Source organism: Athene noctua, chromosome 25 (assembly GCF_965140245.1).
Source record: "Athene noctua chromosome 25, bAthNoc1.hap1.1, whole genome shotgun sequence".
Taxonomy (NCBI): Eukaryota; Metazoa; Chordata; class Aves; order Strigiformes; family Strigidae; genus Athene; species Athene noctua.
In genome coordinates this window covers 7,602,054-7,629,543 of record NC_134061.1, presented here as the reverse complement: position 1 = coordinate 7,629,543, position 27,490 = coordinate 7,602,054, and the positions used below count along the sequence as shown (strand labels likewise).

At 47.0% G+C, this 27,490-nt stretch overlaps 2 protein-coding genes across 2 annotated transcripts in view; both read right to left on the bottom strand.

The window, feature by feature from the left end:
• LOC141970164 (M1-specific T cell receptor alpha chain-like) overlaps window positions 1-27,490 on the bottom strand; it is a 293,745-nt gene that overhangs the window by 83,704 nt on the left and 182,551 nt on the right. The gene's annotated exons all lie outside the window — the stretch shown is intronic.
• Window positions 986-22,914, bottom strand: LOC141970163 (Ig heavy chain Mem5-like). Its single transcript, XM_074926567.1, has 8 exons — window positions 22,791-22,914; window positions 22,187-22,495; window positions 14,709-14,722; window positions 7,937-8,004; window positions 3,410-3,690; window positions 2,721-2,780; window positions 2,264-2,380; window positions 986-1,627 (listed from the first exon to the last, which is right to left on the bottom strand). The coding sequence occupies exons 1-7, from the start codon at window positions 22,849-22,851 to the stop codon at window positions 2,265-2,267; spliced, it is 909 nt and encodes a 302-aa protein (XP_074782668.1). The 5' UTR covers window positions 22,852-22,914; the 3' UTR covers window positions 986-1,627; window position 2,264.

The following is a 27,490-nucleotide window of genomic DNA, read 5'->3' as shown; positions in this document are numbered from 1 at the left end:
CTATTCAGGAAAGTGTCATTCCTTGACTGGCAGAGAGGCACAGAAACGGTACTCCCAGTCTGAGTCTTGCCTGAGATTGGGAAAAGGTGTGGACACCTTTGAAAGACAAAAAGGTTCAGAGTGTCATCAGAAAATCAGGATTAAAATACTAATGAACAGCTCCCCCTGATTTACATTATGGTGGTAGAATGCACCAAATAATCATTTTACTGGTTTTGGATTTGTCTGCAAATTTCAGTTATCTTCTGCTCTTCCTCCAAGCGTCTGCAGGGTCTGAAGGAGTAGCCTGACAATGTTCAGTTAAATAGACCTTACTGTGTACTCTGTAGAGGCTGTCTTAAAGCCAGCAGTAACTCACCTTATTTCCCCTTCAGGATGTGGTTAACTTGTTTTTCAAAACAAGGGGAAGTTAATACTGCGTGGTGTAACTTAGTCATAAATATTGACCACAGCATCCTGCCTATTGCTTGTGAGAGAAAGACAAGTTGGGGAGTCTGTGTGTTGGGGTCTTTTAGACTAATAACCAAGTTGCTATGGAAACTATCAGTCCATCAAACCACCATACATTATTTCCTGTTAGCCTCTTCCTAGTATTAATGAGTGGAAAAAACCAGCATTTTTTTTCTACTCTATGTATTTTTGTTCCTCATGCTCATACCAAGTTGTCTCTTACCCAATTCTTCCTTAGACATGTATTTCTTTTTACTATGATGCAAAATATCTTGCTGAGGTCTCTTCAAAGTGATCTGAAAGATGCCCTAAATTGAGAACTCATGGCGCTAATGAAGCTTTTTAATGTGTCAGAGAGAATCTCCTCTTCCCTGCACAAAGTCCAGAAAAGAGAAATGCAGCCATCAGGACATACAGGTTATCAAAGTTGTATTTCTGATCTTACTGGTCATTAGACAGTTGGATTTCAGCAATGTCCATCCCAGATTAGGAATAAAAAGCACAGAACAAACCACAGCATTTTGGCTTAGTAAAACTTTATTTTGGCCACTACAGCAACCTAAAATGCATGTGCCATACACTTTGCAGAGGAGATACAGGTTTAATAAAGGAATACTCCTATGGTTCAGCATTATCTGGTTGAACTGAATCACGTTGGATCCAACACAGTTCTTCTCATCTGCACTAGAAAATTCTTGTTATTAAAGCTTTCGAAAAAAACCATTAAAGCTATAAATAGCATCTACTGTGCCTCAACTTTTTCAGCAGTAATACATCAGTTCTACAGACAGTAATGCAACATGTCTCTAAAAGTGGTATTTAGAGGGTCGTATATCTATAGTGAGGATTGGCTTTTTCAAAACTATTGAAGCAGACTGGATCCTTTTATGCAAAGGCTAGAAGAGCAGGGAGATCAGTTGCTACATAGCAGGGGGATGAGGAAAAATACACTCTCTGTTCACAGAGAAAAAGAAATAGCAAAAGCAGTTACAACTCTTTAAATAAACTAGTTAGGCAAGGTTCAACAGTATAAAATGTCTTATGGGGAAGGTGCTGTTTGTTCTGGATGGTTACTGTCAGCAGATTCCAGATCGGCTGTTCACTCTCGGTGCTGCTGGTGCACACTCTCTCCTGCTGTTCTTCCCGTTGCTGTTGCTGTTGCCTTGACTCCCGCTGTCTGGAAGAGCAAAGTGTGTTTTAAACTGTGTTTGATGTAATTGGGCCTACATGCCACTGTTTGGTAGCTGTCAGATCAAGACAAGTAGACTCACAAAACTTAGGCTGGTCTATCTTTTGTGCGTATTTGCACACCTTAAACTCTCCTCCCCTCCTCTCTTTCCTCCCACTGCTTCACATATTTGTGTTTTGGGAGCCTTGCTTTTGACTCCTTATTTGTCTTGATTTTTCTCCAGACTTTGTGCTCTGGCACTTGACATAGCCAATGAGATATCTCTTAGGATTTTTTGGTAATACCGGAGATGTTCAGGCAAAACAAGTTTGCTGCAAAGAAAATTTGGGGACCAGCCACCAAGAATTAAGCTTTGGATAGAGAAAGGGGCTGTTTTCTTTGAGGTTTGGAAGGGAGGGTGGGGGGCGGGTTAGTTGATTTTTTGGGTTGTTTTTCTCATTTTTGTTGTTGTCTTTTTTTTTTTTTTTTTTTTTAACTCAGAGACCTACTAGAGTTATTTAAAAGAACCAGGAACAGATGAACAGCTATTATTGCTTCTGAGGTTAGAGAAGCACAAAAAGACAGGTGATGGTTCCTGGCATGTGCTTCCAGTATTTCTATAGATCAATCTATGTGCTTCCTTACCTCAGAAAAGAAACAATTTGACACTCATAAGTGTATTGAAGGCGATACTTTTTGCCAGCAGGACTCTCAAACCCAACACAGTCATAGACAGCATGTTCGTTTTCTCCATTTTGGTATCTGCTTAGTGACAGAGAAATGGGAGAGATCATGGTTGAGATCTGCCTATTGTGATATTGGCAGAAAATAGAAAAAAACACAGATAATAGTTTCAAGAAAAGAAACAGCAGCAAAGGAAATGATGTTAGTGAAACATGGCAACAACAGGGGAGGAAGATGTCTGTTTAGATTAGATTTTGCTTCCTCTTGCTTATCTGTTACTAAACTAGCTGCCTTGAAAAAGCAGATTGTATCTGATGAGTATGTTGTATTCTGATTTCTCTGCCCCTGAGAAAAGATATTTCCATGCATTTATCCCCAACATAGTAACATAACTTCACAATCTATTTAGGTAACTAACCTTGTGCAGAGGTGTCTGTGGTGTTGCAAGTCTTCCCTGCTACTGGGTCTCCAACCTTTTCTGTAGCATGATAAAGAAAAAGCATTATAAAGTATACCCAAATTTTTAACAGCATTAAACAAAATGTTCATATGACCCTTCCCATGGGAACATGTGAGCAGTACAGTCTGGGGCTCAGATGACCAGTCATTATTTTTAACATTAATTTGAGGAGAAAATTTCTCCATGCAATTGCAGGGAACAAAAGAACTCCTGAGTTGTTTTGTTCTTACTATTTGAATGAGCTTCATGATGACAAAAACAATCCCCTTCAAATATAAAAACTGGTTTCAGAAAAAAACCCCACACCCCCACTTTTTGTTGTTTTTAGAAAGGCTATTTCAGGTTGTGCTCTAGGGGGCTGTGCTCCAGAGATGCTGTGTAGTAAAGTATTTAGTTGTAAGTAAACGTACACTAAAAAAAAATATTCTGTCTTCCCCCCCCCCCCCCAAAAAAAAAAGTAACTTCGAGTTGTTAAGACCATTTATTTTACATAATTTAAAATATCTTTCATCTCTACCTGCTTAAGTACCAGATGTCTTTCCCATTTCTGCTGGTTACCCAGGGCAATGCTTACTCGCAGGAACAGTAGCAAGCACTAGGAGACACTGCCTCCAGAAATAAGTTGCAGCTGTACGACAAAAATGTACCTGGTGATGTTGCTTTGGCTGTAATAGCTTTGCCGTTGAACTTGGCCGTGCAGGTCACGTCTGTGTCTTTTGTCACACTGACCACCTTAAAAGTATTGTACAACTTCTCTGATGTAAAAATGGATGTACTCTGTTCATAGACGACCTCACTGGAGGACATCTCCAAGCTGATGTTCTTTGTATAGAAATTCCTTGCCAAACAAGCTGCTTTCCCAGTGTTGTCATTCTCTTTCCATTTCTTTGATTTAATCACAATGACTTCTGGGACAGAATTATTTTGACTGACTGTAAAAAAAAAAAAAAGAAACAACAAAACATTGTTTGGGCATGATTTGATTTTACTGCAAGCTCGCCTTAGCACTAAGTTACCTAAAGTTCATATATACTCTGAGCCTTATCAATTACTAACTGCCTCTTTTTTTTTTTTTGTCATTATTCCTTACTGCTGCTTCCAAAAGATCAGATCAAAGACAGAAAGGGTGTGTGAAAGTAGATTTTTTTATAGAAGCTTTAATTACACAGGATTGCAAGCTTCCTTTTGCCAAATCTTGTGCCTATATGTGAATTCTTTGTTTTATAAGGGACCTGCAAATGAGAAGAGAGTTTTTATGTCTGTCACTCCAAGAATCAAATTATTCTGCTTTTTCAATGATTTAATTCCTAAAAATAACACTTATATCAAGGACTGTCTTGCATATTTATGAGACATGAGGGAATTACTGTTTTTCCTTTACTCTCCTTCTCCTCCCCCAGATCTTCTGATGTGGCTAAAAGGTCTAACCATAGCAAGAGTGGCAGGGCAAAGAGAAGTCAGTTTGTTGCTTCACTGTTGTGCAAGGTTACTGCAATGAATGACATTACTTGCAGAAATTAAGAACTGCTGCTGGTGTGGGGGACAACAGCATTCTTAGATGCAAGAAGGATTTCTGTCTCTAAGGTGGGAAAGTAGGAAAGAAACAATCACAAGTTTGTGAATTGCGTATCTCCACTTCTCCAGGAGGTCAAGAATTTTCAACTCTGGGGGAGGGTTTCCCCACTAGACATTGCACATGGTGTAAGACATTCCAACCCTGTCTGGAGACAAGGAAAAGACAATAGGATTGGTACTTGGTTCAACAAAATTCTTGTGCCTGTTCCAAAAAGTGTGACCTTTCTCACGTGCTGTGCCATATTGTTAGTCCCACAACTCCAGGGGCAGGCAGAAATGTAATGCAGAACTTGTATAAAAACTGATTTGAGGGGAAGAACACTCCGAGGCCTATTAACTTGATGTCCATGGACATGGACAAATCTTCTTACAATCTTACAAACTAACAACTGTAATAAACTTCAGCGGTAGCCCTTTAGTCTTAAGGTACCAACAGACACCAGTGTGTCCTAGAACAGGAGTTTTGAAAGAATCTAAAAGGTGCTGACAAGTTTTCGCAGGATTTGGGATCTTTGCTCTCTCATGCATCTTTCAGGACAGTTACTCTGGAACTTTTAGATACATTTTTTCAGTTTTTGAAAGAATTTTAGAGTTGAATACACAATTCCAAACAAAATACATGAATGACAAAGGCTTGACAACTGCAAAAGCCTGAATTTCAAATACATAGCAGCAACATTCTCTGGGAATTTCTTGTAAGACATACAGTAATGAAATAAGATTGCTTAAACATGAAGAGGATGTCTTTTAAGGAAACAGTTGGTCTCAAAATAATTTAGTCTCCAACAAATCATTATGACATCATGATTTTTTTAAAAAAATAAAGTATCTTTGCCCTCAGGTCATAGGTGGAGAAACTAGGGTGATTTCACATACCATGTCAGGACAAGATTAGCAACATGGATTACAATAAAACCATGAAACAGAAGGGAATCATCTAGGATGCTTCCTTGTCAAAAAGGGCTCAGTTTATGAAATGCTATCAGACGTATCAAAAAAAGATTGACATGTTGAATTTGAGAGGAGCATTCTGATAGGTCTTTTTCCTAAAGAGAGGTGCATTAGGCTTTCAATTTTGCATAGTATCTGTCTTGCAGTCTCGTCAAGAGATCCCTAAGGTCTAATATTTTGTTCATCATGGGGTATTTTCTCAAGGTTTGATCAAGGGGCACTGATTTTACTCTCTTTCCCCATGCCCCAGTACTGAGGAACTGAGGTGAAAGCCAAGTAGTACTCTAATAATTATTTCATGGGTTGCTCTAACAAAACAGGAACAACTCCATGCTTGTCAACAGCTAAAGCAAACATATACCAAACAGGAATCAAACATTCATTGACTTCATTTGACCTATCCAGTTTAACCCAAACTCCAAACAATTTAGTAAGATTGAACTAGTACAGAAATGTATGATTCCATTTATTGCTTTTGTACATTATCCTTCTCTCCTTTCAATGCTGTCTTTCTAACTCTGACAGAATAGAAAGTCTTAGAAACTTGAATGTCAATCTCCACAGAAACTTTATTTCCCTTTAGACTGCCCAAGCATGACGTTAAAACCTATCGATTACTATGAAAATTTTATTAAGATGCCGGAGTGAGTGGATCAGTGTTAGGTCCCAAAGAAATTCAGCATGATAGCAGACAGAACTTTCCCTTGTGGAGCCCAAATTCTTTGGCAATTCCTGAGAAGTGGGATCAGCATGCTTTTTATACTTAAATTGTCTAATTGCACATAGAAATATTATACCCAGAAAGCCTAAAGTCTGTTTAGCAACTTTAAAGCATGGGGGAGTGGCTGCCTGAATTTTAGGAGGAAGAAAAGGAAAAAATGTAAAAATCCAAACAATAAAAACTCAGAAAAAGTTAACACATAAAGAATACCTACCTGGCTCCACGGTCAGTTGAGTCCCCTTCCCAAAGACAAGAGCAGCAGTTACGCACAGTTAAAACACGTAAATCAAAAAAGGCTCATTTTGCTATTTGTTCTATGTTCATTTCCTTTCTGGGTGCTGGAACATGCTTTTGCCAGAGCCTGCTAGCTATGTGCATGCTTTGCTATCTGAGAAGATCTTTAAAAGCTTTTCATGTTTGAAGATTGAGGATGTTTTAGAAATTTGAGTAATGTACTGCAAAAGTTTCCTTAAACCAAGAATGCCTTGTTGCAATCAATGAGCCACATGCTACCTTCAGCTGATGAGCAACAAATCTTTTCTTGCCAGCAGAAAAACCAACATACTCAACTTTTTTTTTAAAAAAAAGAAGACATAAAAGACCTTTTATGTGAGAAACAAGAGTATCATATCAGCATTTCTGTAAATGTCTGAAATGGCTATACTCAATACTCCACCTGCCAATTACTCAATTTTCCACCTGTCAGCTGTGTTTTGTTGGTTGTTTTTTCTTGCCAAACTTTATTATTTTCTATGGGGTACTTTACCTCTTTTTTTTTTTTTTTTTTTTTTTTTTTTTTTTTTTTTACAAATATAATCTTAAAATCAATGTAGACTGATGTTAAAATAATGGAACCTGTCCATTTCTTCTGGTTCTACATTTATAACTGATGATTCACCAGTTGGAAAGAACAGATCTTTCTTCAGAATGATAACTTCATATTCTTTTATCTCTTTGGAATTGGAAGTGGGCTTCTATTGTTCCAAAATAGATATTTATTGCCATGCAAGATATCCTACAGACCTGGACAGATATTAAACAGCACCTAAGGGAGTCCCATGCCCTTCTGGATGGTCAGGATGTTTTAGGTATGTAAAATTACACGAGACATTTTTGCAACACTTTAAAAACATGCGGACCTCTGAAAGCATCACAACAAGTGATAAGGTATGCACCTGGATGTTTAGGATAACAAAGATCAACCTAACAAACTCCCCTGCTGGCCTAGCATTCACACTCCCACAGAAAAGCTTGGGATGACGTCCACCCTTTTTGTACATCATGAAATTCTAAATAAATATAGGAAGACCTAAGGCTTGTTATAATCCCTGCTCACCACAGCTTCAAAGCCTAGGCAACTTGACAGTCAATTCTGATTCATTCTAAGTGATCTTGGGTATGAGGCAGTTGTAAAAAGCCCAAGGATATTTAAGCTACTTCCTCCCCTGCCTCCATGCCAGTGGAATTATTGACCTGGTGACATTACGAGTATGGTGCCAGTGTCAAGAACTAACTTCTCATACCAGAGTGCTAAAGATCTGTCTCAAAACATCTCTCCACTGTCAGCTCTTCACTGAGCTGTGCATTCCTGCTCAAAATGAGGCAGCGAAAATCCCCTGAAGAATAGGAGACTTTATAGCAAATTGGGGCCAGAGTCCTATCCAGACGGGGAATAAATCATAACATGTTAAATTTAAGAAGTGCACACCAAGTGTTTGGGGATTGTGGAGCAATGGTGATAACAGAGGTAGCCCAGTTGTTCCTGTGAAGCCTTCCTAAGCAGATCAAGCTGACGTTTCAGCTTGAAACCCTGGCTCGCTAGGGATTATTTCAGCAGAAAATTCTTACAGTGAACATAAATCATTAGACTCCTTTGTCCTCCACTACCTCAATCTTAACATAATTTTTAGAAATAAAATAATGGTACTTACTTGGTTCAACTGTGAGAGTGGTCCCACTTCCAAAGATAAGCTTATCTGTCCACACTGCTGATGCCTATTCCAATAAACAAATCGTTCCTCATGGTATTCAAAAAAGTTATAAAAATAGGAGATGAAAAGCCAGATATTTGTCCTAATTATCCACGTGTACAAGCCCATGATGATATCTAGAGCCACATTTTCTTCTAAAACTGGAAAGAGAAAAACAATAATTGAATAGTTCAATGATTTCAAATAGCTTGAGTGAGTACAGAATTTCCAAATTCTCCCTCTCTTCCATCTTTTAGAAAACCTGTGAGCTCTATATTTCCAGGATAAACAGAAATGCAAAAAGAATGTTGTATTTGCCTCATTAATTATTTCAGACATCCATCTCCTTTCTTCCCCGAAATATATTTAATTTTTTTTTCTTCTTGGGGTTTTTGTACAGGACCCTATGTGGTTTATATCATTGTGCTACTCCAACCCCCAAACACAGTGATATATTTCATTACAAAAACGGTCTCTTCCTTCTTTTTCACTACACAGAATTTTGGATTATACAGGCAGTCACATGACTTCTTGAGTGGTTTCTGACCCAACATACCACATGAAGAAACATGATACAGCTTTCAAAGAAATGTCTAATACCAAAAAGGTTGAATTATAGGTGAAAATTTATGGATTGCAGGAAACCTCTGAAAAATTTTATCGAGTTAAGCTGGATGGAAAGTAGGAAAAAAATATCAGTACTTTTAGTTCTATTTCAAAGCATATATGAACATTCTTCTGGGCTGCAGGAAGCTGTCTACTTTTTCACCTTGGACTTGGTTTCAGTGCTCAAGATCATGAGAAATGTGCCTCTTCTGGGCTCTTAGAGTTGGTGTCTGGGGGTCATTTGGTGTCTTAGAAAGTCTTTATGCTGTTTTAAATAAAATGAGAAAGTAGGCAAAGTTATTGTTCTTTGGTAGGTAGAGGCACTGTACCCTTGAAAGTGGCTGTTAAAGTGTAAAGGTGTTGTTGCAGATTGATCAAATCCTTCATGATGATCAATTTTTACATCATTAGCACTATCTTGACCTTGATGGCAAGAGATGGACTCAATCTCTGAGACTCTGCAGCTTCAAGAGCCCACTCCTCCCTTTTCTAACAGGAGAGGCAGGCTGAGTCTGTGCCCATCAGGATGGGAAATGGAGGTTCCCACAATGACAGTGACAAAGGCTGGCATCAAAAGGAAGGCTCTTGCTTCACCTGAGGTTTTGCAACTACAGAATAGATTCAGTGCTGTCATAGAAAATAAGGGGTTGGGAGCTCTCTCAAATGAGGTGTCGGATCCCATTGACCATGAGCCACACAGGAGCGCCAGGAAAAGTTATGAGTGTTAGTGATGGAAGGCTCCCTGCTGCAAGGAACAGAAGCCTGACAGCTGGACCTGTCACCTAAGGAGGTTTACTCCTCACCATGGACTAGGAATGGGGATATTGTTAAAAGACTTGCAGAACTTACTACAGCTACAGACTACTATTATGCCCTGCTCCTTTTCCATGTGAGTATTCATTAATACTGCCAGAGGAATCCTGGAAAGTAGCAAGCAGACTCTGTGGCTGACGGTCAAAGGCATGGGGGCCCATGTGGGTTTTTCTTTGATCCTGCTGATTGAGGCAGAGGGCGGTGAGGAGGAGTGGATGGGTCCTGCTGGTCAACAGCTGGTTGCACAGCTGGCATTGGCAAAAGGGTCTTGATGTCTATGACCATGGCACTCTTTGAGGATTAAGGACTGTTTGGGAGAGATGGGATACACCTGACTAAATGAGATAAAAACATCTTTGCCAACAGGCTGGCCAACCTGATAAGAAGAGCTTTGAACTAGGAATAACAGGCGAGGAAGAGGATGTTCAATAATCAAGTGAGAAAGTGTTTGGAAAGGTTGGTACAAATTCTATGAGGAGAGATAGGAATAGGAGAAATTTCATAATTAAAAAAAAAAAAAATTTGAAAGGCTGTCTACATAAAACTGTGTGTACATAAATAAGGAAGTATCTATGGGAAAAAGAAAGCCCTCAGACAGTTTCTGGGAAATCAGCATGGCTGAATGCCTCTTTAAAGTGCCTGTGCACAAGCACATGCAGTATGGGGAACAAACCAGAGAAATTAGAGCTCGGCTACTAGTTGCAGGATTCATTGACAACATAGAGATGGGGTGGAATCACTCATATGACCCAAGAACTGAAATGCATGGTGAAGTGCAGCTTAGGGCACATTGCCTGGGTTCCTCTCCCACATGGCCCGTTTTCAACTCTGCAACCTTGTTGTTGAGCGGTGGGATCATGGAGATGTGGCGGGCAGATTACAGAAGTCCTGCAAGGGATGAAGGCAGGCTGGGAAGGCGAGGGGGGTGGATTGCCCTTTCTGGGAGGGAGCAGCTGAATGCATGTTTTTGTATCAGCCAGCTGATAGTGTATGGGTCAGGGTTAGAGGGCGGATCAGCATGGATGACACTGTAGTGGGTAGCTACTACAGATCACCTGATCAGGAAGAAGAAGTAGATGAGGCCTTCTTCAGACACCTGGAAGAAGCCTTATGTTCACTGACCCTGGTCCTCATGGAGGACTTGAACTATGTCGAATGTCTGTTGGTGGGACAGCACAGCAGAGCACAAGCAAACAAGCAGTTTTCTGGAGTGTACTGATGAAAACTTCCTGACACAAGTGACTGTTGAGCTGGATGTCCTACTTGCAAATGAGGAAGAGTTGGTGGTGTATGTGAAGGTCAGGGGCAGCCTTGGCTTCAGTGATCGTGCAGTCTTTGAGTTCAGGATCCAGAGAGGAGGAAGCAATGCAAAAGGCAGGACTGCAACCCTGGGCTTCAGGCAGGCAGAATTTGGGTTCTTCAGGGATCTGCTTGTAAGAATCCCATGGGTTACAGTCCTGGAATGAGATCTAGGAGAGCTGCTTGATTTTCAGATATTAGGTTCTTCAAGCTCAGGAATGGGTCATCCTGACAAAGCAAAGGTGGTAGAAGGCGAAGATGATGAACAAGGTGCTCCTGAATAAACACATAAATGGTAAATACAAAGGAACCACATGTGATTCAAAGTCCTTGTTGTGATCTCTAGTACCTGGTAGATTCCTGGTGGGAAGTATCCTTTCTAGTCTCCTGCTCTTGTTCTTCATACATCTGCTCTGGAGACCTGGATATGAAGTTAAAAGGATCTTTGTTCTTACCAAAAATGTGGGAAAAAATCTTACCTCCTCTGTGCTCTGAGACAAAGAGAAGAACATAATGCAAAGCTTAAATGGAAACATCTAAATACAGTAGGTTAATCCCCACTTGTTCAACTTGAGCTGACAGTCAGGTATCTAAAATGATGTGCCTGCAAGATCCAAGATCTGATGCTGAATGTTGAGGAAACAGGTTTTGCACAGAAAGGTCTTTCTGCTGTCTGAGTCATTCTGGGAATCAAATTTGTGTACGTTCATACAGTTGTCTGAGGTAAAGAGACTACGTAGGGCACCACGTTTCCACCTTCAAGAGCAGCCAGTGAGTGAGAGAATTTGTGTATAGTGGTTCAGTCTTTTTCAATCACTGTGGTACGTAGTTGACACCGTGGTAGACAGTTCTACAAAAACATTGCTTCTTTCAGTGCCAGGTGATGTCTCCTTTTCATGTCATTTGAAGAGCTGGATTTTATTTTCCTCTTCCTCTACACTGTTCTAATTCTGAACAATCTAATATTGCTCCAGAGAGGTTGCTATACACTAAAAATAACATTATCAGCATTGGGGTTTTTTTGGCAGATACGGTAGTATTAATCTTTCACTAAAATATTGCCTATACATGTCAAAAAGTAACGTTGTTCCTTTTGAGTTGTTAGAGCTCTTCTGACCTAAAGGATCCAATTAATGATTTGTCTTTTAACAAACATCAGAGAGTTAAGGTGAAATACTTTAAAAGATATCTGAGGACCAGGTGCCCCCGTCTTATTAATTTTCATCTTAGTTTCATTCTACATTTCCTAACTATTTTTCAACCTTCAATTATTTATGTTCTCAAAGCCTATTTTCATGCTAAATAAAAAATAAGTCCATGTTTATGAATTGTTCAAAACTTATTTCGGTTTAGATGCTGGTAGTTTAATGGATTCTGTTTGCTTCGGTGGGCTAAAGTTGCTTATTTACTCAGGTATTTAATTTCTAATATTTCTTGTTTGAGGGTCATTTTTATAAGATCTTGAGAGTTTTTTCCTGATTACATGCATCATTTTTTTCTCAGTTTCTTTGATCTTGTGAACTAGATTATTTGGTCACTGTCTTGGCTATGCTTTGGACTTTTGATTTATTTATATGTGCCTTTAGCTGAGTTTGAAAAAGAGGAATATCTAGCTATGGTTCACTAAAGTTGGCTTTTAACTAGATTTTTATCTTACTATAATGATTTTGATTAATGATTATCTGGAATTGTGGAGCAGTTTCTGATTCCTCAAACCCAGTTCTAAGACACAAAAGGAGATAGCAGTATTTCATCCTGGTCACAAATCTGCGTGGTTCCATGCTGTATTACTCAACAGGTTTATTTGCATTATTGTTGGTACCAAGGTGTATTTCTCATTTTTAATCACTGTTTTTAATAACCAGTACTGCTATATTTTCCATTGTTAACATGGGCATGTTCATGTGCTCTTCCCTTTATTGTGTCAAATGGTTTTCTCTTCCTTATTGCCTCACTCCTCCAGGAAAGCTGTTGAGTTGGCTGATGTGATACTTTCAGTCTCTTGAACTGTTGGTGGGACAAAGAGAACAAGCTCTAAATACCTCCTGCAACAGGCCTGGGTACATACCGTTTTCTCCCACATCCTTCGCTTTCTGCCAAAACTTCCCAGAGCAGGGCGACTGCACCCTGCTTGTCACTGAGATCTCAGATATAGTTAAACAGAATTTTTCCATGTGGGTAGCCACAGAAACACACCTGTCTTCACAGCCTCTCACAAGCCACATGCTCGGATTTGTTCCGTTTAAAAATCGAGTTCTGCCTTTGTTTTTTCTTCCTGTGTTCTGGTGCATCCCCTTCAAAAAATTGCAGGAGGCGCTCCAATACTGCCAGGGGTGTGTGTTAGAAAGAATGTTTAGGCTATTTGTGTTCCACGAGGTGATTCTGAAGACCTCTACTTGAGTTATTCTTCAGAGGAAATGAGAGACAGCCCCCCTTTCCTCTCGAAGAGTGTCCTAGGCAGATAAAGATACATTTTTGAGAACTAGCAAGTGGTTATCTGAATTCCTTCAGCTCTTGCTGAAAGATCTATCCTGCTTCTTTCCAGAAGAAACTATCCTGGCCCTTCCAGTATAATTCTTCTTGTCCCCTCAAAAATCTCCATTTGTATTTTAACAAGTGTTCTTTTTTGGGAGCAGGTCGCTCTGAGCCTAGCTCCCAGCACGTCCACCTGATTTCATTGTACATTTATAAGAGGTTGTGTCCATGGCTTTTATTGGCAAGGAGAGTTGGCTGGATTTAACCCCCCTCCTTCCAGTTCTGCCCTGGCCCTGCCTGTGTGTCAAGCACTGGGCCCTTTTCCAGCTCCCTGGTGCTGCAGAAACAGGTGACCGTGTCTGCAGCTGCTGGCAAGAGCACTTCCAGGGAGAGCTGGTTCCTGGAGGGGTCTGCAGAGCTGGTGACGTGTGTCTGCAAGGATGAAGCGATGTGCTGGAGTCATGGGAAAGGATGCTGCAACACCACAGTCTGGCTCACAGGAGTCTGACAGATCCAGTCCCAAGCGCAGCTGCTGTCGGTGATGCGTATACCAGAAATGTGGTGGGTAAGTGTGAGAGACTCTGAGACTTTCCCCATTGTGGAACCAGAGGCCTCTGTCTGCACCTGAGAAAGGGCACATATGACCCCAGGAGACAAGGATGAACAGGCAGGAACAGCTCAAGCAATTCATTAATCAATTCCACCACCTCCCTGAGCTCCACCTGCCTGTGATCTCCAGGAGCCAGCAGACGCACAGACATGCTCACAAGTTCAGATCTGGGAGAGAAGCACAGACTTACCCTTTCTCCAGTGAGCTCTCAGATGGCCCTCTGTACTTTCCCTGTTTCCTCTGCTCTCTTATCAGAGAGCAATCTCTCTGGAACTGAGTCATGGCCAAAATCAGAGTAAGGAAATTCACATGCCTCACCAGCTGGGCCATGACTGGGAAGCTGTCCTCATGGGAACCGAAGGAAACAGCAAAACCTGTTTCCAAAGGTGAAGAGGTTTCAGAGTGTGAGAGGAGTGAGGGTTGGAATGAGATATAGGAAGAAGGTAAGCAGAAGAGGTAGAGCAGAAGAGGTAGAACCAATTAAAACATCCCTGTTAGAATCAGACACTTGAAAACTGCATGCTGTAACTCCAGAACTCTCTGGGAGCAACACTGAACAGCTGTGGGAATAGTCTCCTTTCCAGCTCCAAGGCCAAAAGCTGGAACCCTGGCAGGAAGTTTGTGTTAATGCTCAGCTGCATTTCCTGTCCTCATGGGAATGGCACAGAAGTAGCAGGCAGAGTCCCAGGGGTGCAGAGCATGCAGAGAAAGAGGTGTCTCAAACCAGGAATTGTTCTGGGCTACCATGACTCAACCTTGAAATGCTGCTGCATACTTCTTTGTAGTACCTGAGTAGCTGCTGATGGACATCCACTCGAATTTGTCACCAGGTGCCTGACAGTACCACCAAATATCCAAATGCCTCGTGAAACTGGATCCAGAGCAGGAGAGGAGCATGGAGTCCCTGGGCACTCGCAGACCTCCACAAGCCTCCACCAGCCTCAGCTATGGTGCTCAGTGACAGGTCAAGAGGCAATGTGCAGCCTAATATGACACTTTTTCACTCAGGATGATCGAGCACTGTCACAGGTTATCCAGAGAGCTTGTTGGGTGTCCATGTTTGGCTCTATTGGCAAGCTGTCTGGAGATGGTCCTGGGCAACTGGCTCTAGATGACCATGCCGGCTTTGCGCGGCAGAGTTTTTGCTAGTGGCTGAGGGGTCTACAACAGTGGCCCTCTATCAGAAGTTTCTTAAAATCTCCCCTAGCTCCAAGTTGGACCCACCTCTGGCCAAGGCCAAGCCAGTTAGCAATGGTGGCCATGCCTCTGTGATAGCATATTTAAGAAAGGAAACCCGAGCAGGGGTTGGGGACTTTGAGGATGAGTTACAAGAAGGACACCTATGCAAACACCAAGGTTAGTGGAAGGAAGAATGAGAGAAGGTGTGCAGGAGCAGAGAGCCCTCCTGTATCCTGTGGTGAAACAGCAGGGCCGACCCCCCCCCCCCCCCCCCCCCCCCCCGTGAAGGTCACCAGAGGAGCAGAGATCTGTCTGTGACATATGGAGGACCCCCGGGCTCTGTGGGAAGAAGCAGCCCCTCTGCTGAAGAAGTTCGGCACTGGGAGGGCTGCAACACGTGGAAGTGACTCACACTGGAGCATCTCAAGAAGAATGCATCACATGAGGAGGACTCACATGAGAGAAGGTTTGTGGAAAACTGCCTCCTGTGAAAGGGACACCACGTGGAGCACAAGGGAGAATGCAGAAAAGTGCTTCCCTGACACCTTGAAGAAAGAAGGGACAAACTGACTGAACTCCCTATTGCCTGTCCCTACAGCCCTGGTGGAGGAAGTAGAAATACCCAGAAGAAAACTGAGCCTGTGAAGAAGGGAGGGGTAGGTAGAGGTGTTTTAAGATATGGTGACACTTCTCACTGTCCCATTCTGTCTGTTAAGTGTTGTGCTTGTTTTCTTCCCCTAACTAGCCTGTCTTTTCCCAATAATGCTTAAATGAGTGAGCAACACCTCTCTGTCCTTACCTTGATTCCTGAGCCTTTGGATTCATTTTTCTCCTTCCCAGTGCTGGTGGGGAAGGGGTGAGTGAATGGCTGCATAGTGCTCAGTTGCCCTCTGGGCTCAAATAACAAGTGTCCTGGTTTGAGCAGGGGGCTTGGGCTGAGGTGCCTTCCAACCCCCATCTTTCTGTGATTCTGTGAACGACTCACAGGCACATGCTGAGATGTGTCAGGGCAAAGGGGAAGACTGAAACTCGGGCTTTGCTCCTCCCCTGATGACTTCCAGAAACAGTGTTTTAAAGCAGCATGGAGTTAAACTCATTGTCGTCTTGTGGCTACAAGTTTCAGTGCTGGAACTCAAGAGAGAATGTGCAAGTGATACAAATGTAATATGGGTGGGTAAAAAAGTAGCACACGGAGGATTCAGGAGAGCTGTTCAGCTTGGTCATGTTTGCTGTAGTTCTGGTGTTGATTCGCGGAAAAAAAGACTCTACAACTCGAAAAGAGTTATAAAGCAGGTATGTTTACTCCGGCGCCAGGGTGCAAGGGGATTTCTCCACAAAGCTTGCACCCCCACTGCACATTTTACCAAAAACTTACAGTGTGGATATCCATATTTATTGGGTTACATCACACAAACATACATGTGCATAAGTAAGGCTGGGTTAGCTCGAAATTCTGGAGCCAGCAGTTTATGTTATCTTTGCACCTGCGCCTTGCCTCCTGGACGGTGTCTTCAGAGGTCTTTTGGAGGAAGGTTCATAGTCTTTCTCACTTTGTTTTTTCCCCGGAGCATGCACAGATTCTCCTGGCCAAGTTCTTGAATAACAAGAGTGTTTTACAGCTGATTTACTTTCTACCTTATCTAAGAGAACCAACAGAACTTCTACCATTCCTATATGGCTATCTTTACTCATTAGCAAAATTCCAACTAGTTAGAGCCACATGTTTCTCAAGGCCAAAAGTATATTTTGCTGAACATTGTAATCCTTGGTAGATTTTCACAGTGAACTGCTTTGTTTTGATGAACACAGCAGTCCTTGGTAAAATTCCACAGAACAGTCTGGGCAAGCAGGATTCTTAGCAATATTTAAAAAAATACTATAACTTGCTATAAGTAAGTAAATAAGGTGCTAAGAAGTTTTCTATAAGTAAATAAATCTCAAAACAAGTAATCATTTATCTGTATCAGTGTTTAGTTTGCTGTTAGATCTTACAGCTCTCCTCCAAAGTTGCACACAGGTACCTGCACATGTGACAAGAGTTGTACAACCCCGTACCCAAACCCAGAACCTGGCTGTGGAAGGATTGTTACTGAATTGTTATTAATTTAAACTGATTTTAATGACTTTTGGTGTTTTGGATTTAATTAAGTGATTATTTAGAGTAACCATAGAATGAGCGAATGCTGCTAGAAAGTCCTTTTAAAAGTCCCAGGCTAAGGCCACATAGGCTGGTAATAATCCTTAACCAGATTTCTATTCAAACAATAAGACTCATGACCTGGTACCATTGTTAGACTGTTCAGGTAAGGACGGTTTATTGCCCTGTAGACCAGGTGTCGTAAAAGATACGTTGTGAAAGGTCCTTGAAGCATGTTAGTATTGCCATGTAAGACAAAGTCCTTGAGTCAAGGGCATTGGAGGTTCTTTCTTTTGAGTCAGTGGTCTGTGATGGCTGCAAAAGCAGCCCCCTGACTCATTTCAGGACTCAAGTGCACGAGACTGTTAAGAGGTGGGAATAAGAAAATGAGTTATTGGAGTTAACATGTTTATATATGAGAACTTGATTAATATGTATTAATGTTTCCTATATAATCAGCATGTTACACGAGCTAGGGGTGCGTTGTTGGTGAGACGATTCCCCTGTGCACCTGGCCGTTAATAAAGGAGTGTCTGCTTATCTACATCACACTGGTGTCGATAAGTGCTTTTATCTCCTTTGGTGACAGGATGAGCAAGAACATGCAGCCCCATTTGACGGGCTGACTGGCTGCTTCCTGGAGACAGAGAGGCCTATTGCTGGCCACAGCCTGGTGCTGGGGGCAGGGTCCTGGACACAGTGGCGGGGATTGATGCAATTCCATTGGGAAATGAGTGGCAGAGGCTCTCCCCTTCTCCCTCACAGCCACCCAAAGGCCCCTGCCAGGGAACTGCAGGGGGCACATGGCAACACGTTGGCAGTGCATGAGGTGAGGAGGAGAGACTCGAGGTCTTCCCCTAAGCAGGACACAGGGGCAGTCCCAGAGCTTTTCCAGCCCCCAAAGCTGCCTCTTCAAAGCTCTGGCTGCCCATCAGGCCTGATGCTGTCCTTAAGGCTCCCCAGAAAGGGCATAAGAACAGGGAGCACAAGAGGAGCCAGTGTTGCTCCTGGGATGGTAGAAAACCTGAGACTGTAATGGACCTCTTAAAAAATGTCTAGCTTAACACTTCTACTCCAAGCAGAGTCAGCAAGAGCAGGTTTAATTGGGAGTTAATTTCCTTCATAGCAGCCTCTATGGGCAGCTGCAGTTTTTGCTGACCAAAACCATGTTGATAACACACCAACGTTCTAGCTATGGCTGAACAGCACTTATGCAGCGTCAGGGCCTTCTCTGTTATTCACATTCCCCACCAGCTCTACAGCTGACTCCAACTAGACAAAGAGATATTTTATACGACATGAAGTAACGTGAAGCAGTAAATCTAGGGAAAGAAGAAGGAAGGGTGATATTTGGAGTTATGACCTTTGTCTTTCCTAAGTAACCATTATGCCTCATGAAGCTCTATTTTCCTGGAAATGTCTAAACATCTGCCTGCCAATAGGAAGTAGAGAATTAATTCCTTTTTGGCTTGATTTGTACGTGCAGCTTTGACTTTACCTATTAAAGTCTCTTTATTTCAACACAGGAGTCTTCTCACTTTTACCCTTCCAATTCTCTCCCCCATGTCATTGTGGGTAAATAAACAAGCTGGGGCTTAGCTGCCTATTGGGGTTAGGGACCATAGTCTGTCCCCAACCTTGTCCAGTTCAGTTTTGAAGATCTCCAGGAATGGAGACGACACAGCCTCAACTATTTCCACACGCTGACAAATCCCCCATGGCATTTTCTTCTTTACACTGAAGCAACCCAGTTCCCTCGCTCTCTCCTTGTATGTCAGACACTTCCCTCTTCATCCCCATGGTCCTTCACTGCATTTGCTCTGATATGACTATGTCTTTCCAGAGCTGGGGACACCAGGAGTGGACACAGACACCTACAGTCTCACTAGTGCTGAGATTAAGAGCAGTCCAGACCAAGAGCAAAGTGTCAGAGGAAGGCGGTTATAGATATGTTGTTATTTCTCATTTTCTTACTCTGATTTGATTGGCAATAAATTAACATAGGGTCTCTTTGGCATGTGGCAGTAAATGCTGGCTCATTTCCCTGTCCTGTCTTGACCCACAAGATGCCACAAGTTCCCTTGCATGTGCCACTGTGTGACACCAGCTTTTGCTTAACAGCTGCCAGGAAGAAACGCTGAGAGATCTGTATTCCCTGTCAGTGGGTTCTCTGAGCACTGTGCTGCAGAGCTGCTCCACGGTGTGCCAAGCACCACAGTAATACACTGCTTCATCCCCCTGCTTGGCTGCCTGGATCTGCAGTGTGGCTCTGTTCTGGGAGCTCAACACTGTTCCCTTAAAGCGACCCTGGAAACCTTCTCCATAGGCATCCCCCTCCCGGTAAATCCAGTCCAGAGAGTGACGTGGCCCCTGCCGGTACCAGAACATGTCGTAGCTGCTCATACGGTCTTCACTCATGCTGCACTGGAAGGTGACTCCATCTCCCTCTCGCACGGTCACTTCCCTGATGTGTTGCTCCAAGGCCACCTGGCCAGTGACTGCTGCAGTGAGGAAGAACAAGCCATGACCACACCAAGATTCAGCAAGGGTCAGGGCAACGCTGGTGGGGGCATTGTGATGGCACTGGAACTGGAGGGGGACTAAATCATTCTCCGTGAATCCAGCTGACAGAGATGGGCAGAGGAATAGAGCTGGTATCAGCAGTCAGGATTCTCGAGGGGGGAGACACCATGTTTCCCTCCCTCCTTTTCCCTCTCACACAAGGAACATTTATTGATTTTCCCATTCAAAGCAGGAAGGTTTTGCACCACGGCAGACAAATCCCTTTGGCTTTGCCAAGCTGGAATGGTGAGAGACCCACTGTGCTGTCCCTGAACCTGCTCTGAATGAGCACAGGAGGGACAAGCACCTCTCCCAGACAAGTGGGGCCTGGGCCCTGTGCTGCCAACCTAAAACCAGGCCTTGGCAAGATGGGCTGCAGTGCCCCATGAGCCGAGTGTCCAGCCCAAGGGCAAAGCATTAGGCCCCCCGAGGTGGGAGCAGCAGGTGGGTGCCTGCCTGTCCCCACACTGCAGAGGAGGTGGGCTGGGCTGAGGGGCCTAACTCGGGGGGAGAAGAGGAGGAGGCCTCTTCCCACGGTGCCCCGCTGGGATGGGGAGGAGGTCGAGCCCCAGGCCGTCATGCTGCCAGTGCTCAGCACAGCCCCACAGAGCAGAGCAGAGCACAGGGGCCTGCTCAGCTCCCGGGGGGAGCAGCACCCCTCCTTTCACTTACCTACGAGGAGCCATAACCCCACGCCCGTGACAGTCCACAGGGCCAGGCCCGCTCTGCCTCGCCTCTCTCCAGCTTCTCTCTGCCTGCAGAACAGCTCTGCCCGCATCGTCCCTGCCTGTGCCTGTCACTGCACTCACTCCTGGTCCCTGCCAGTCCCTCCCTGCTCTGGGACAACAGTGAAGGCGAGAGGCGGGGGCTGGAGGAGCAGAAGCAGCTGAAGCTGTGGGTGCACTCCCGGCTGTCTCTCACCCTGCAGGGTGCCAGAACAGAGCGCTCGCTTGGCAGGAAAACCACTGCTGAGCAGAAGGTGAGGTCTTGCTGTGGGGCCACCCCCAACCTTCCTCTCTCTCAGGAAGGACAGCAGGGTGCTGCTGGGACCTCACAGCTGGCCCTGGGGGTGCCAGATTCTCCTTCCAGGGGTTCCGCGTCCCTCGCTGCTGCTCTGCTGTTCCTGCATGGAACCCCTCTGAGCCCAGCTCCGCTTGGACAGGGCACCCCTAGGCAGACAGGTTCTGCTTTCTGTTCCCTCCACTCTGCCCATGCACCCTACTCCTCTCACTCCTTCATGCTGACACTTCTCCTGCTGCTTCTTCCCGTCAAAGCCCTCCCAGACCCCACCAGCAGCAAAGGCAGCAAAGGGCAGGAGAGATCTGGGACATGCCTGGTGCTGAAGCCCTGGGGTCTATGTGTAGGCTCACACCCCCAAGCTCATCCCCCAAAACTCACGTGCACAGGACTCAGCAGGGACCAGGCTGTTGGAGCTCCTCAAAAGAGCAGGGACACTCCTGTCTCTGTTCTCTTCCTCCCCAGCAGCAACCCAGAGCTCCCCCTTGGACCTTTTCAGCCATGGGATGCGATATCTAATGGGCCCTGATAAATTGTCACTGTCTTGACTGGTGCCACCATTCTAGGGACAATTGTGACTCAACTGACTGAAAGAACCCTTCCCCTCCCCTCTCTTTTCATGGGTGCTCCAACATGGCCCCTTGGGGAGGGGATCCCCAGGACACGGGTGGCAAAAGGGTGTTGGAGAGGGTGGAGGAACCCACTGAAACTGGAAGTTGAGACTGGGAGAAGAAGCAGGGGGATGCAGGGCCAGGGGGACCTGTGCTGCCCCAGCATGGGAGGACATGTCGGGTTCCCCACAACATCCACCTATGGAGGGATGGAATGTTGTTCTGGCACAGGGCACCCTCCGTTGCCTCCTTGTTGGCATTCCCCCAAAATATTCCATGCTGGCCCTCAGTGTACACACATGAGCAACAGCAAGCACAGAGCGGAGAGACTATTCCTCATGGCCATGGGAAAAGATGCTCTGCAGCTCAGCTTGTGATCTCACACAACTCTGGGGCTCCCTGAAAAACATGAGGTTTTAAAACTCTATTTATCTGTGTTTTTAAATGTTCTAATGTTATTTCATTAATGCTCCCTGTGCTTATTCCTAGAAAAAAACCTTTGCCTGTAGCTTTCACTTATGGGTGAGACTGAGACAAAAGAAAGAAGGTTAAGGACATGTTTGTGTGTTTGGGTGTGCTTGTGGGAGACACTTCCTGCTCTTGCGGAAGCACATATCTGCTGGTCCTGAGAAAAACCAGACCAGACTAGCCTTGAGAAGCCTTGTGCACCTCGGCACATGTCGGCTGTAAACCTCGAGCACCCTGTGCTGGGCCCAGCACGTTTATGTTAGAGGTTTGTCCCCATCTACCCCGAGACACAACGTGGGGAAGGGCCGTGCCTGAGCTCGGCTCTGCCGTCCACTGCTCCCTTCTCTCCTGCAATGTCACGCTCGGAGCAGGCGAGTGGCTCTGCCGGCAGGTTTGTGTTAAAGCTCCGCTGGATTTCCTGTCCCCGTGCGAACGGCACAGAAGTAGCGGGCAGAGTCCCGGGGGCCCAGGGAACGCAGCAACAGCGATGACTCGGACCGGGAATTGTCCCGGGACACCGTGGCTCGGCCCTGCACCGCTGCCCCGTATTTCTTTGCAGTACCCGAGGAGCTGCTGATGAAGGACACCCACTCGAGTCTGCCATCGGGTGTCTGACGGTACCACAAAATGTAGTAACTCCAGAAGGTGAAGCCGGATCCGCGGCAGGAGAGGAGCACGGAGTCCCCGGGCGCTCGCAGCCCTCCGCCGGCCTCCAGCAGGCTCATCTGCGCCCAGAGCCCTGCGGACGGAGAGCGCAGGCAGCCGGGCAGGGCGCGCCCACGGCCCCAGGCCGTTCCCCCGCCGCCCCGGCAAAGCCCCCCGGGCCGGCACAGCCACAGCCGCCACCCCGCTCTCTCCCGGCCGAGCCCCGCGCCCGGGGCAACGCCCGCCTGCCCTCCCCGGGGCTGAGCCGCGCCTGCTGCCGGCCCTCGCCCCGAGCCGCGGCCCCAAAGCCGCCCTGGCCTCCGCCTCGGCCTCGGCCTCGGCCTCCTTCCCCGGCCCCGGGCTCGCTGCCCGCCCCGCCCGGCTCTCACCTGCCGGCCCCGCGGCCAAGGCCAAGGCCAGGAGCCACGGCCCCAGCCCGGGCGCCATCATGCCCTGCCGCGCCGGGGCCGGCCGGGGCCGCCGAGGAGCCGAGCGGAGCCGCGCTCGGGCCCGCTCCTGCCCGCCCCGCCGGCTCGGCCCCTCGCCGGGGCAGCGCCGACGCCTCTGCCCGCCCCCAACAGCCCCGCCCCGGCGCCCCGGGGCCGCGGCCCCTTCGGGGCAGGAGCAGGGGCAGGGGCAGGGGCAGGGGCAGGGGCAGGGGCAGGGGCAGGAGCAGGAGCAGGGGCAGGAGCAAGATCAGGGGCAGGAGAAGTGGCAGGGGCAGGGGCAGGGGCAGGAGCAGGGGCAGGGGCAGGAGCAGGAGCAGGAGCAGGGGCAGGAGAAGGGGCAGGAGCAGGGGCAGGGGCAGGAGCAGGGGCAGGGGCAGGGGCAGGAGCAGGAGCAGGAGCAGGGGCAGGAGAAGGGGCAGGAGCAGGAGCAGGGGCAGGAGCAGGGGCAGGGGCAGGGGCAGGAGCAGGAGCAGGGGCAGGAGAAGGGGCAGGAGCAGGAGCAGGGGCAGGAGCAGGGGCAGGGGCAGGGGCAGGAGCAGGAGCAGGAGCAGGGTCAGGAGCAGGGGCAGGGGCAGGGGCAGGGGCAGGAGCAGGGGCAGGAGCAGGGGCAGGGGCAGGAGCAGGGGCAGGGGCAGGGGCAGGGGAAGGGGCATGGGCAGGGGAGGGGCAGGGGCATGAGCAGGGGCAGGAGCAGTGGCAGGGTCAGGGTCAGGAGCAGGGTCAGGAGCAGGGGCAGGGGCAGGAGCAGGAGCAGGGGAAAGGGCAGGGGCAGGGGCAGGACCCGGAGCAGGGGCAGGAGCAGGGGCAGGAGCAGGGGTAGGGGCAGGGGCAGGAGCAGGAGCAGGGGCAGGAGAAGGGGCAGGGGCAGGAGAAGGGGCAGGGGCAGGGGCAGGAGCAGGAGTAGGAGCAGGATCGGGGGCAGGAGCAGGGGCAGGAGCAGGGGCAGGACAGGGGCAGGGGCAGGAGCAGGAGCACGGGCAGGGGCAGGAGCAGCAGCAGGGGCAGCGGCAGGAGCAGGAGCAGATGCAGATGCAGGGGCAGGGGCAGGGGCAGGAGCAGGGGCAGGGGCAGGAGCAGGGGCAGGAGCAGGGGCAGGAGCAGGAGCAGGGGCAGGGGCAGGAGCAGGGGCAGGAGGAGGTGTAGAGGCAGGAGAAGGGGCAGGCGCAGGAGCAGGAGCAGGGGGGGCGCGGGGCAAGGCCGGCGGCACCCGAAGGCTCCTGTCCCGCGGCTCCCAGCGCGGCTCCGGCGCTGGCCCGCCTTGTCGCCCTGCCGAGCCCTGCCCAAGGGGGTCGGCGCCTCGGCCGGGCGCAGCCGGGCCCCTGCTGGCCCCGGGCCCGGCTCCAGCCCCAGCGCCAGGGACGGGCTGTCGGCCCGCACATCCCCTCGCAGGACCCTCCCCGGGCCCCCAGCCCGCCCTGACCTCACCCCCGGCCCTGCCCGCGGGCACCGGGGCACACAGGGGCTGTGCTGCCACCCAGAGGGACCACCACAGCCCCGAGAAGGGGCTGACAGGAGCCTCCTGCGCTTCAGCCAGGGCAAGAGCCACGTCCCCCACCCGGCGAGGAACAAGCCCCTGCTCCAGGCCAGGCTGGGGCTGCCCAGATGGAAAGCACGTTCCCACGAAAGGCCCCGACGCTTCTGGTGCCCAACAGCTTGCCCATGAGGCAGCGATGTGCCCCTGTGGCAGAGAAGGTTAATGGTGTCCTGGCCTGCATCAGGCCAAGTCTTGCCAGCGGTTCAGGGAGGTGATCCTTCCCCTCTGCTCAGCACTGATGAGCTCACCCCTGGTGACAGGGAAGGGGCCATGTGCAGCCTGATGGGACACCTTTCCACTCTCAGGGTGACCAAGCACTGGCACAGGTTGCCCAGAGAGCTTGTTGGGTGGCCATGCTTGGAGGGATTGACAAACTGTCTGGAGATGGTCCCAGGCAACCGGCTGTAGGTGGCCTGGCTTGAGCAGGGGCTTGTGCCAGATGAATTCCTGAGGTGGCTTCCAGCCTCCACCCTTCTGTGATTCAGTGGAAGACTCACAGGCACCTTCAGGGCTTTGTGGGTGGTATGGGCCAGGGCAAAGGTAAAGACTGAAACTCAGACTTTCTCCTCCCCTGACGTCTTCCAGAAACAGATTTTTGTGAGAGCCTTGAGGAAAACTCATTGTCCTCTTCTGGCTACAAGTTTCAGCGCTGGAATTCAAGAGAGAAATGTGCAAGTGACACAAATGTAATATGGGTGGGTAAAAAAGTAGCACACGGAGGACTCAGGAGAGCTGTTCATCTTGGTCATGTTTGCTGGATTTCTGGTGTTTGTTTTTGATCTTAAATTTTTTCTCTGAAGTTGCAGACACAGGTACCTGCACATGTGACAGGGTTGTACAACCCCGTACCCAAACCCAGAGCCTGGCTTTGGAAGGATGAGCAAGAACATGCAGCCCCATTTGACGGACTGACTGGCTGCTTCCTGGAGACAGAGGCCTATTGCTGGCCACAGCCTGGTGCTGGGGGCAGGGTCCTGGACACAGTGGAGGGGATTGATGCAATTCCATTGGGAAATGAGTGGCAGAGGCTCTCCCCTTCTCCCTCACAGCCACCCAAAGGCCCCTGCCAGGGAATTGCAGGGGGCACATGGCAACTCGTTGGCAGTGCATGAGGTGAGGAGGAGAGACTCGAGGTCTTCCCCTAAGCAGGACACAGGGGCAGTCCCAGAGCTTTTCCAGCCCCCAAAGCTGCCTCTTCAAAGCTCTGGCTGCCCATCAGGCCTGATGCTGTCCTTAAGGCTCCCCAGAAAGGGCATCAAAAATGGGAGCACATGAGAAGCCAGTGCTCTTCCTAGGAGTATAGAAAATTTGTGACTCTATTGGACCCCTTGAAGAGTTCTAGTTTAACGCTCCTGCTCCAAACAATGTGGTCAAGTATAGCTTTAATGTTCCCTTTGGGATGGATTTCATTTCCTTCGTAGCAGCTTATATGGGCAGTCATGTTTTTTGCTGATCAATACCATGTTGCTACCACACCGATATTTCAGCTGTTGCTGAATTTCAGTCTCAGTTCAGACGGGATCGGGGCGATGTGCAATAGAAAGACAAACTCATACCCGTTTGTTGAAGAGGGAGCATTGCATTGCCAAGAGCAAATGGATCTGCACTGTGTGCAAGGTCTCACCTGTTTACATAGGTTTGTTTTACATCCTAGTGCCCTTCAGGTTTTGTCTGTTCATTGCTTACATGCTCACCACACGCTGCAGGGGGTGGTTTTTAGTGCCATTTTTCACACAACATGGTGTTACATGATGCTGCCTCAGTTCCCCACAGTCATTCCTCTAACCTCAAGGCCAGTTTATATTTTGATAACCACTAATTCTTAATTCCCACATCTCCCCCTTCTTTGTCTTATAGCTTCGTTTCCATGACGATCATTGCAACCAGTCTCATTTCAGCTTTCCGCATCTTGGACAGGAGGCATCATACGTGTCGCAGGATTGCAAATGCTGTCAAAGAAATCGAACATCCCAGGCCTGCTAAAACCCACATCTGTAGGTTCAGACATGAAAATTACTGTCTAGGGTTGAGCCATGATAACTTTTGCCTAACTCTCTCATGATGTCATCACGCATTAATATCAAGGATGCCAGTTTAACTCAGACATCAGAGTTAAAAAAGGAGGCTGATTTCACTATCAATAATTAAAGGATATAACTAAGTACTACAGAAATAAGCAGTAAGAAAAGTACAGAATAGTATACTTGCTTATTACTATGTATAATAAAACAAGGCAGATGCACCTAATCATTACTAAACGCTGGGGGATTAATATCCAGACCCGCAGTCGCTGGGCAGCCCCGGTTGCAGGGAGGATTTGCAGAGCCTTTCCCTGCAAGTGGGAAATCCTACACGATGTGTCCATCCGTAGGTGAGGCATCCAAAGTCTCTGCAAGCAGGTCCGGCCTCATATATCCAAATCAGCAAGCCAAAAGAACTGGCACTTTTCCTTGAGCAGAAACTTTGGGTTTCATCCTCCTGTTGGATTCCACCCAGAGCCTGGCCAGGCCTTGGGGAACAAAATCAAGGCAGTTTCTAACAAGGACAGACACTTGGGTTCTTAATCTTTAACAGTGCTAAACAAAAAACGTTGGATACACATTCTCACCGCATTTCATCCTTATTAATAACTACATTTTGTCTAAGCTACATCTTTCAGCAGAGACTAGTAAGCCTATATATTTTGTTAATGATCAAATACTAATCATTAATGCTAACGTTAATACAGATTTTACTAATTAACAAAAACAAGTAACGCATAATGTTTAGTTATAAAGTTCATCTTAGGGTCAGCTTGTTTCAGGCCTATTATTCAGGCCTTAACACTACAAATTCAGATCTACATCTCAAAGGAAACAATGGCTGTAAGCTTATGGCTGGATACATTGGCTGTAGATAGACAACAAAAATATTGAGGATCTGTGATGATGATCTGATATCGGCCAGTACTATTGCTTCCGTTAGAGCTGATGGAGTACAGTTTTAAATAGCAATGAAGTACACAGTGGTGGAAAACTGGCACAGAACCTACAAACATTTCATGCTATTTGTGTGTCTTTTCCAGCCAGCAAACTACACGGGTGAGTTGCACAGACGGTCTAACCTG

Coding starts and splice junctions, on each gene's coding strand:
- LOC141970163 (XM_074926567.1), bottom strand. CDS start 22,851: ATGATGGCGCCCGGGCTGGGGCCGTGGCTCCTGGCCTTGGCCTTGGCC. Junction 22,496..22,790: donor CTTGGCCGCGGGGCCGGCAG/GTGAGAGCCGGG, acceptor CTCCGTCCGCAG/GGCTCTGGGCGCAGATGAGC. Junction 2,781..3,409: donor AGCCAAAGCAACATCACCAG/GTACATTTTTGT, acceptor ATCATGCTACAG/AAAAGGTTGGAGACCCAGTA.